This window comes from Larimichthys crocea, chromosome VI, assembly GCF_000972845.2.
Source record: "Larimichthys crocea isolate SSNF chromosome VI, L_crocea_2.0, whole genome shotgun sequence".
NCBI lineage: Eukaryota > Metazoa > Chordata > Actinopteri > Sciaenidae > Larimichthys > Larimichthys crocea.
In genome coordinates, this window is record NC_040016.1 from 178,100 (window position 1) to 188,811 (window position 10,712).

Here is a 10,712-nt window from a genome sequence, read left to right on the forward strand (position 1 = left end):
TTTATTTAATGGCTTAATTTATTGCATATTTGATATTTTTTTACAACATTATATTTTATATATTTCATTATATTTGTATGTTGTGGTACTTTTATATCCTCTGCTTTTTTTTTTCTTTTTTCTTTATCTTCTTTTAGTCTCTAGTCTGTTGGAGAAATATCACATCATTAAATAAAGACATATGCCAAGTTTTTTTTATCTGATGCAAAAAACCTTTATGAATCTTTAAAGGTCCAGTGTGTAAGATTTAGGAATATCTGTTGTCAGAAATAAAATATAAAATAAAATATAAAAATATACTAAAATGAAATATATTCATAACTATGCTTTCTTTAGTGTATAAGCGGCATAATAATAATAATCCTTCAAATAATACTAATAAACAATAATAATAATAATAATTATTATTATTATTATTATTATTATTATTATTATTAACAACAACAACAACAATAATAATAATAACAATAACAATAATTTATTATTAATATTATTATTATAATAATGATGATAATAAGACTAAGCTAAACATTAAAAGCAATTTTAAAGGTCAGTCCAGTCACGGATATGTTTGGGAGAGAGTTCCAGAGGGAGGGGGCAGCTACAGAGAAGGTTCTGTCGCTCCAGGTTCGGTACTTGGTCCTGGGTGGGGGAGTCAGGAGGTCAGCATCAGATGAGTGGAGGCTGTGGGATGGGATGATGTGGGTAGGTATTGTGTTTATTTTTTTTAGAATGAGACTTTTATCTAGAGAGGGAGCCGGTCCTCTTACAGTTCACCATGTTTCTACAGACAAACCAAACACTGACTCTTGATAGTTTGTTTCAAGTTTTCACATGTTATGCAACAGTTTCTGCTACACAACATGGAAAGAGGAGGGAGTGAGCATCGATCATTTAGTTGCATCGCAACATCGCCACTAGATTTCACTTAATCCAAACACAGTGGACCTTTAAACAATTTCTGTCACAGCAAATCAGATAAAACATTACGGATATTCAATGTTTTGGGCTATTTGACTTCATACTGCGCCTGTAATCGTCTGTACAGTACACTCGTGGCTGCTGCATGTTTTTTATGTATGCAGGTTACCTCGAAACAAAAATGAAAACAAGAATCTGTGCAAATGTTTGATATGTAATTGTAGTTGTAGTATGTAGACAGGTTTACAACTTTCTATTCTACATAATATAAACATATGAACATAATTAAAAGTCAGTGAGTATTCATACTAAAATAAAAGTCTTTTGTTCTCACATATACAGTTCATTGGTTTATTTCTGTGACACATCATATTGCTCCTTCTAGCTGGAGGAACTGTTTGAGGAACCCTGAGAGAAGAGTGATGCATCCCGGGATACATTTGACTGCTGACCACTGAGGACGTCAAATTGATCCTGATCGACAGACGGAGGAGGGGGAAGAGGAGGAGGAGGAGGAGGAGGACTGGCTGGAGTAGAGGACATCAGTGTAAAATTAATTACAGAATAAATGAACAATGCAAATCATGTAAAGTAAATTTCAAAATAAATCTTTTTTATTTGTTTCTCACCTTTGGGAGGTCTTAGAATGGCCCACTTCCACAGTCCCATGTTTTCAACATTCACTGCTGCAGGAAAGAAACAAAATATCTACATCAAGCTTCAGCCAAAGCTACCTAAAAACTGATTTCAAAATTCAGATTTTCAATGTTTTGTTAGATCTCTAAACAGCAAAGGTTCAGTTTCAGTAACACACGCATAGTTAATCTCATGCCAGCAGGTGGAGCTGCTGCTAACTGACCTCATTTGTCTCTGAACAGGCTTTAAACTATTCAACATCTCTGACGCTTTGATTGCTTTCAGTGTTTCTCTTTCTTCATTTCCTTTCAGCACCAATACAACTGATGCCTCAACTCTTTTCAGTGCTTTCAGTTCAACCAACAATTCAACTTCAAATGCCTTTTCAACTCCTTTCAGGCCTTGCACGTTAATAGACTCATTTCAGTACACACATTTCATTTGCAACTTCTCTCAGTGCTAATTTGACAAAACAATTTTAGTTCTTTTTGGCACTTTCACTTCAGCTGAATATTCAGTAACACCCACCTCTGCTGGGAGGAGAAGCTGTTGAAACCTCTGGGTCTGATCCTGATGCTTCTGCAAATTCCTCTTCAGGTTCTGCTCTGGGTTCTACTCCAAGTTTGTCTCCTGAATCTGCTTTCACCTGGAGGAATACTCGGTCCAGCATGCGGTCCATCACCTGGTCGGCATGGTCTTGTTCGGTTCTGATGGTCAGGACAGGAGTAATTCCGCCCATTGAGAGCTTCAGCTCTGTGAAGTTTCTGAGGAATCACAACCCACAGAGGCAACAAAACTCTGAATCACCCCACACATACCTTTTGCAGCTCTGTTCGGTGTACCAGTATCAAAATTACTTTCCTTCAGCTGCTGACAGAACATTTGGACAGCCATCTACTTCTATCAAGAAGGCAACATACATTGTAACTAGTGCAGGTCAGACCTTGGCTGACTGTTGATTTCTCTCATTTGCATCCTAATATGCAAATCACACCTGGTTACAGGAGCCATTTAGCTTAAATTTGCAGAGTCGTCTGCAGTGCAGATGGGGTCAAAGGTCAGATCACCTGGAGCTTCTGTGTGACCGCACCCAAGTATGTTTGCTGTGTTAACATCTGGCCAAACAAGTCACACCTAGGGGGAAAACCAGTTCAACCGAACTAAGCAACACAGGTTTGAAAACACTCTTAATGTACAAGATCAAATTTGAGGCCTGAGCTAGGAGGATGTTAAACATAAAGACCTGCACTTTATTTTGTCATAAGTTGGGGCACCATACAAATTCAAAATCCACAATGGCTGATTTGAGCTATTCGTCTGTATGCTTACCTGCTTCTGCTGCGTCTTAGGATCCAGCAAAGAAGCAGTAGAATTATCAGAAGCAGTAGCAGAACCACCAGCGAGACAAAGAAGAGTTCAATGGTCAATCTCTCGGTCATCGTCACACTGATATCTAAACAAAAGGGGGCAGCAATGGGCTCTGCTTCGCAACACTAAACACCTGTTTAAAAAAAGGTTTAGAATTAATTTTTGCTTTTAGACCCACGAGAACATAATTTAACCATATTTAGTAGCTTTCAAAAATGTCATGCAATATTCTTTAGTAAATGGATTTTGAACATAAACTTTTGTTATCATGGTTAAGTACTCTTTACTCAGAAAAAATGGAAATTTGAACAAATCCTTGACAACTGAGAAATATGGTGATGAAGATTATTTAACATGTTAAATAATACAAATAATAATGACAGTACAGGCTCTCGAACTTACCTGTCTCTCTTGCTGTATGTAGTTTGAAGGAAATCAGTTTGCTGTACAGAAAGTATCCAAATTGCTAAACTCTCTGTCATTCTAAAAGAGTTGAAAGAAAACATTCTGTTTTGTTTGAAATGTTTTAAACCAATCAGAAATGCCAACAGCAAATTATCATTTAAACTAAAGAATATTCTGCCTCGGTCTCAGTCAGTTTTGTTCTGGCAGCATCTTCAAGTAAGAAACCTGCATTCACAGTAAATCTACAGTTTTAAATAAATTATATGTACAGCCCCTTTATGCTACTATCAGTTGATTCTGGTCCCAGCAGTATAAGTCAATTGTAACCACAATTATTTGTCTTTCCCCTGAACCAAAAACAATCTGTGGTGTGGTCTGATACTCCACACCCCCAGAGTACAGGACAACATCATACCTGCCCTATCAAGACACATACATACAAACAGAAACCAACTGTCAGTAAGTTCCTGACTAATCACAGACGTCTGACGATGAAGCCACCCACAATTAACAGAACCATAGTGACATGAATAATATAGAGTTGGTATAGAGTTGTAATTTGAGAAGAGCCTGGAGCTTGTAGCCAACAGTAGTCATGGTTCAGATTCTCAAGAGTGAAACAAGAGTCACTACTTCGTCAATGTAGATATTGTATGTGAACGTATTTTTAGCCATGATGGCTCTAGCAATGGCAATGTTGGTCTGTTGGTCGCCCAGACCACCATTTCGTTCCAGAACAAACTAGTCCAAATGGATTGAAATTGTCGATAGTGCCAAGAGGACAAATCCTGATGACTTTGGGTGTCCAGATTTTTCATCTAGCACCATCATCTGCTCTAAATTTAAAAATGTCATTTAGCAAATATTTCGGTTTATATGTGCAAAACTGACGACAGTCCCGTCAGCCTCTGGTGTACTTAGTGCTAGTTAGCATATGTTAGCAAGTACAACCTAACAGAGCTGTTAGCATGGCTGTAGGCTCTCAGTCTTATTTGAATATATAAAAAATGCATTATGGCCTTTTCGCTGTTGTTGTGTTTTCTTAATATCATTTTTTATTTGCCATTTTTTGATACAATACAGTCAGTTTTTTTTTTAAAATCAAAGCAGCATCTAGTGGATTGAGACACTTTCTGCTCAGTTGCAGATCAGTTAATCAACACAAACAGAAAACAGGAAACAGAAGGTTTGTCAGCATTTTTTAATCAGATTAACGCGGATCAGAAGGTCAGTGATATTTTTATGTTTTTACAAAATAAAATCCCATAATTCAACAGGAGCAATATACAAGATAAGAATCTTTAGAAAAACCTCTGTCTTACAGTCTCATATATTAAAGCACCATCAAACACAGCGGGCATGTTATATTAATCTGTAGGATTAACATAAAATATCATAAATGAATACTTACATTCAAATTTACCCTGATAGAGAGTTTTTAGGCACCATGTTGATATAAATAAAGTTTTTATTACAGCAAAAGTAAAAAAAGAAAATGAAGGATGATAATAGAAAATAGGAGAAAGCTCTGTAAAAATGATGTAAATACAACAGTCAAATATATACACAGTGTGTATGTTTATGTGTGTTCAGACAGCATCATTGGTGTTGTTATTGATATCCATCCTGCTGATCAGTTCAGTCACCAGCTGCTGCACAGTATTAGAGCGCAGCCGGCCAACCTCCAGGACGCCCTCATGGTTCACACTGTCACAGTCTTCGTAACTCTTCACCACCTGTCACAGACCAATCAATCAATCAGCCAAACAACCAACCAGTCAGTCAAACAATCAATCCAACATCTACCAAGTTGACCCTGGAAGGTCCATTTTATCTTATGAACTGGTCAAAATCCATCAATACATTGATGCATTGATCAGTGTCTTTACCTTGTTGGTGATCAGAGAGAGGCCAAAGACTCTCAGACCGCAGTGAGTCGCTACAACGACCTCAGGAGCCGTACTCATACCTGCAAACACACAACACATGAAGTTACTGAGACACAACAGTACTGATGATACTGATGATAACACTACCAATACAGCCAGTACTGACACCACTACTGTGTTTACAACTACTTGAGGAGTGATGATGAAAAATATAGACAGTCAGTCTCAAGGATCCTGATTTATGAGCTGGTTAAATATACTCTGCACAGAGGGCAGCAAGAGCACCTTTGTTGAGTCCAGTGCAAGAGAGAGAGTTTATTTTTTTTATTTTAAGATGCTTAATTTCCACTATAATTTGTAATTTTCAATTGACAACAACATCCTAAAGTCTTGGACCTACGAGTCCAGGAGATCATTAATTATGGTGATACCATGACATTCTGTATGCTGGTAAATAACAAAAAAAATGACATTTTCAAACAAAATGGTGTGTTTCCATTGTTTACATAGACTCATTTACCAAGCTACAGTTTTTTAAAATTCACAGACACCCCCATCTCTCCACTGTCTACTGTGTGAACAGCTGAAATAAAAATGAATTATGGTTCCTGGTTTCTCCTTGACTGCCAATGGAAAAAAGAACAAATAACCTGTCAAGCAACACAGATATCACTGTGTTTATGGAGGAAGTTACCTCAGAAAGAAAGTCGGACGAGGCCACCTAGAATATTTGGCAAGACCAATGGCACAGTCTAAGACTAGTCCATGTACGAGTCCAAGGTAAGTCTGATTGGACTTATCTGGACACACCAGAATTTATTGTTATAACTCCAGAAAAGACTTCCTGCTCCTCAGAGGATAAACCCATCAGATTTGAATTACCAGGAAGGCTCTGAGAATAGTGAAATCATCAGGATGTTGTTTGTTCATATTGTGGCCTCAGGATTTCACACTGTGAGTCTGTTTTGTGTGTGTCTGTGTGTGTCTTACCGACAGCGTCCACCCCGAGTCGATGTAACAGTCTGGCCTCAGCGATGCTTTCAAAGTTTGGCCCACCCACCATGGCATACACGCCATCCTGTATGAGGCTGGCCACGCCTAACTCTTTGGCGATCTCCATTGCTATGCAACACAGGCCTTTGTCATAGCAACCTGACATGGCTGGGAAACGAGGCCCGAATCTGTAAACAACAAATAATAAACAACAAGATCAACAACTGAAACAAAACTGTAAAACAATAAACTTTAATAACGTAGATATCTGGGATACATGGTATAAATCTGTGTTACTTGTCGTTGTTGGGTCCACACAGTGGGTTCAGACCGGCCAGTCCAGGGAAGTTGATGTGGTCTTTGATAATCATGATGTCACCAGGCTGGAGGCCGTCGGCCAATGAGCCAGCAGCATTTGTCACGATCAGAGTCTGCACTCCCAGCAGCTTGAAGACCCGGACCGGAAATGTTGTCTGATGAATGGACGGACGGACAGACAGACAGGTTAGTAATTGTTTATCTCAAACATAAGAATTGCTATAGAGACGGTGGTTCTTCATGTGTTGCAGGACACACTTCTTCAGGCAGTGTCTCCTGACAGTTACATAACCAACCAATCAAATTACTGTAAAGGGGGTTATGTTCTGGGGTCTTAACGCATTGAGTGCAGCTTTCCAGGTACAAATCCCGTTCACAAATCCCTAGAACTAGAATCTGGAATAATCTTCTGGTGTGTTTGGGGTAAAATAAACTGTGTTAGATCAGTAGTTTCTTTGTAAAAGGAGTTTCTATAGAGCGCCAACAAGAGGACAGTCAGGTATCTCTGCATGACACGCACAAGTGTGTGTATGTGTGTGTAATAGAGATGGAAACAATAGCAGCATTCAGCCATCTGCTAAAAGCCTGCATGTGACCAATCTCATGCATGACCTGAGCTGGGTTCACAACACACACACACACACACACACACACACACACACACGCACATGCACGCACACACACACACACAGGTCATGTTACAGGTTTGGTCTCACGCTGCTGATTACAAACAGTCATAACTGTGTTACACCAAGGCTGCATGACTGAGGGGGCTTTTAATCAGCTCACACACAGTGTGTGTCTGTAGTATTTCCCATACATAGGATTTTTTTTGTGTTCATTGTTTCTTATTTAGAATTTGTTCATTGTGTGTAAATGCAGTTAAAAATGTAAAACACTGAAATAGTGTGTTCATGTGCATTCCAGCCAAAATGGCCAGAAATAAACTCTCCACCTTGGGGAAACACTGATGTGTGTGCTCTTGTGCTTTATGAAGTCTTTGAACATGACAGTTCAAGTCCTACATATTATATACCTCAAATTATTATTATAATTTTAAAATCTTATCTGCACTTTCTGTTCTGGTGCTGCAACAAAACTAGAATTCCCCCTGTTTGGATCAATAAAAGCCTATTTTCTCAATCTATAAAGGTTTGAAACAAAGGGGTACCAGTACCTGGTTAATTAACACAGTGTATTTCATGTTTGACATTTGGAGTGTTAAAACAACAATTGTCAATATTACAGGGGGTCATGTGGGGGGCCATTTTTCTTGGCTGCAACCTGGAGTCTTTGCTGGTCACCTGGCAGCTGCTCACACGGTTTTCACACTCTGATTTTGTATAAATTAAACAAATTAATTAGTGAGTTTTAGTGCTGCTATGTGGATTTTGTTCCCTGACTGTCTTTGGCCAGCTGCTGGTGGTATTGGTTGCCAAACACACATTTGACTGCAAAAATGGGAATAAGCATAATTCCCAAACCGTCCCTTTCAGGTTAATCATACATGCATCTGTGTGTGTTTGTACCTTGCAGAGTGAATGTCCTTCATACATGTGGAAGCGACCCTGCATGCAGACACACGTCTTCCCCTTCAGTTCACCGAAAACCAGCCGACCTGCATGACCCTGCACTGAAACACAAACAGAGTCAGGATGAGAGACAGAAATAGTGATGGTGATACAGCTGACATGTGAACCGGACAGGTTTGGAGCTGACAGGTGGATTGTTTTTATTCTTTCAATGAAGCTATGCTAGCAGTTTCCCTCTGCTTCCAGTCTTTGTGCTAAGCTAGGCTAAACATGCAGTTACTTCTCATACATGTTGTAATCAGACAGTCCTGTTTTTTTCGTTCTTTTTTTTACTCTCTCGTATTCAGTTTATTCTTTTCATTGTACCCTATAATTCAGACAGACATTGTACAGATTATTCCAAATTATAGCCCAAATTAATTTATAATCATTTATTCTTGAATATAATTTGTACTGAAATAAAACTGTATATCAACAGTACCTGTGCTCTGTGGGAAGCCTGGTATGTCAGAATAATTGAAGGAGTCTTGACACTTGAGGGTGTCAGCGAGCATGCCCAGTCCAGACCCACAGATGATCGCCACCTGGGGCCGGTGCTTCGTCTGAGATAACAGCCAGTCAGCTGTCTTCTGGTATTCATCATGACTGCAGACAGGAAGAAGAGATGGGTTTTTTTTTATTAGTTTAGAAGCAATCCAGTATTTTTAAGTGTGAATTTAATACAGACCACACGTGGTGTATCATCAACATAATGATGTATCACTGGGTGTTTTCAAGTCCTGCACATTCAGGATCATTCAGGTCTATCCTTTGGTTTATTCAGACTTGTTCTGGTCATCCTCAGGTCTCTTTTTTATTGAATTAAATAAATGTATACATGTTGGATCCAGGTAGTTTTCCTTGAGTCAGTTTAAATCAGGTCCAAAGATGTCGGCTGTCGTAATCACCAAAATAATGTGAGGAATGTTATTTGCCATTTAGCAGCAAAGGATATAAACATGCTTAATGCTCTGGAATACAACTAACAAGTACAATTTTACAGAAACAGTGAAATTAATATTTTGCAAGCTTTAATCTTTATCTTTCTATCTCTAATCGCTAAGTGCCTCTGTTTTAATTGTTCATGTTAAATGTGTGCTCAAAATCTCTTTCCTCTTCCTGGAAAAAGATTACATAAGACAAACAGGTGTAAGTTGAATCAGGAGGTAGAGCTCTGCACTGTAAAATGGACCTTAACATTCAGTTTGGTTTAGATAATCTGGTTAAACTGTGGATTTGTTTACAGCATGACTGCTGGGGCTGGACTCCATGATGCTGCCATGTTTACATGTCACTGTAATGAAGCTGCTGAGCAAAAGTCAAAACTGAGAGCAGTGATTGTCCAAACATGAAATGTTAAGTATTAGAATGAAATACAGGAGAATATGCAGCTATACCATCACACTGACATTATTGTTTCTCAGGTATCTTGGTGAAATATCTTGACTGATACGTTCATATATGATACGTGAACAAAAAACCTACCAGTGCCACTAAATTAAAACATTATATTTCATTAATAAGTAGAAAAACTTGTGCTAAACTATTTTTTGGCTCGGACCAGTAACTTCCCTCACTTTTGTTTCTTGGCAATTTCTTTTGGCATCTGGTTTTGCATCACACCTCCGCTGACAGTAACGTGATTTTACTTTACTTTACTTTAGTGTTAACTCACTCTACTCGCTCTGATCCTCAGGTTCAACATTTACAAACACACACATAGGCTAAGACTTTAACATTGCAGCCAAAATATGAATGTGTTGCAGTAAACAAAGATGAAGGACAACAGTTTTCATCTCTGAGTAGAATTTCAATTCACTATTCACTTTGTGGAGAAACATAAATCAGTGTATTGTGTGTATTTTAGTGTAGTTATCTAATATCCATTATTTCACTAATTCAGGTAATTCTTGACTGGGACCACTAACTCCCTGGTGTCTCAATTGGTTGCCTGGCAACTTAAAATCTTAAACAATACTTGTGAAGTGGGAGAATCTACTTTGGGTGGTCAGTATTACAAAATAAACATGAATACACCAACTTACTTACAATATGTTGTACAGAATATTATTGTTGTTTCTCCCACTTGGCATTTGTCCCAGCCTGTGCCCAGCCTTGTTCTCGATAATTGGTTCTAGATGGATAGTTTTTGCTGAGTACCAGTAGGAACCAGAAAGTATTTTATTGGTGTCTGATTCATACGATGAAATTTCTTTTTTTAATGTTATCAAGACTGGTTGGTTCTGAGGTCATAAACTAATTAACAGAACAATTAAACTGGACAGACTTGCCTCTAATCTGATTTTTTCTTGTGAGTTCAAGTTTCTGGAAATGATTAAAAGAAAACAAAGAACTTCTTGGTAGAACTGGTCACAGTAGAAATATGCAGTGACGAAGGGTCACAAGACAAAAGGTTGATTAAACACTGGATTAGTATATTGAGAGAAAGTGGCACATAAATAAAATACACATTTATGATAAATTAATCCAGATGATAAAATATGTTTTCTTACCTGATTTGTTCTTTGCTGTGCATGACTGACGGATGACGGACAACAGACAACGATGAACGATGACTCTATGTGTGTGTTTGTATATAAGTGTGTTTGGG

The 10,712-nt window shown here is 38.2% G+C and overlaps 2 protein-coding genes across 4 annotated transcripts in view; both read right to left on the minus strand.

Moving 5' to 3' along the window:
• Positions 1–1,235: 1,235 nt before the first annotated feature.
• LOC104917951 (lysine-specific demethylase 6B) lies at positions 1,236–3,429 on the minus strand. Of its 2 annotated transcripts, XM_027279656.1 has the most exons (6): positions 3,328–3,429; positions 2,887–3,058; positions 2,552–2,691; positions 2,086–2,321; positions 1,551–1,607; positions 1,236–1,448 (listed from the first exon to the last, which is right to left on the minus strand). In XM_027279656.1, exons 3-6 carry the CDS (start codon positions 2,566–2,568, stop codon positions 1,303–1,305), a joined length of 456 nt encoding a protein of 151 aa, XP_027135457.1. In that variant the 5' UTR covers positions 2,569–2,691; positions 2,887–3,058; positions 3,328–3,429; the 3' UTR covers positions 1,236–1,302. The 2 variants fall into 2 exon arrangements, with proteins under 2 accessions (XP_027135457.1, XP_027135456.1); XM_027279655.1 differs by lacking the exon at positions 2,552–2,691 and having other exon boundaries at positions 1,241–1,448.
• A 1,105-nt stretch (positions 3,430–4,534) lies between these two features.
• Positions 4,535–10,712, minus strand: part of pnp4a (purine nucleoside phosphorylase 4a) — a 27,628-nt gene continuing 21,450 nt past the window's right edge. The window contains exons 1-7 of one of the 2 annotated variants that reach the window (XM_010729537.3): positions 10,615–10,712; positions 8,544–8,707; positions 8,060–8,163; positions 6,510–6,685; positions 6,210–6,400; positions 5,220–5,299; positions 4,535–5,066 (exon numbers count right to left, since the gene is read on the minus strand). The exon at positions 10,615–10,712 is cut by the window's right edge and continues 7 nt beyond it. In XM_010729537.3, the coding sequence (XP_010727839.1) occupies positions 4,920–5,066; positions 5,220–5,299; positions 6,210–6,400; positions 6,510–6,685; positions 8,060–8,163; positions 8,544–8,707; positions 10,615–10,637 (885 nt within the window). In that variant the 5' untranslated portion in view covers positions 10,638–10,712 and the 3' untranslated portion in view covers positions 4,535–4,919. The remainder of the gene's footprint in view (positions 5,067–5,219; positions 5,300–6,209; positions 6,401–6,509; positions 6,686–8,059; positions 8,164–8,543; positions 8,708–10,614) is intronic. The other variant, XM_019254906.2, reaches the window with a different exon arrangement.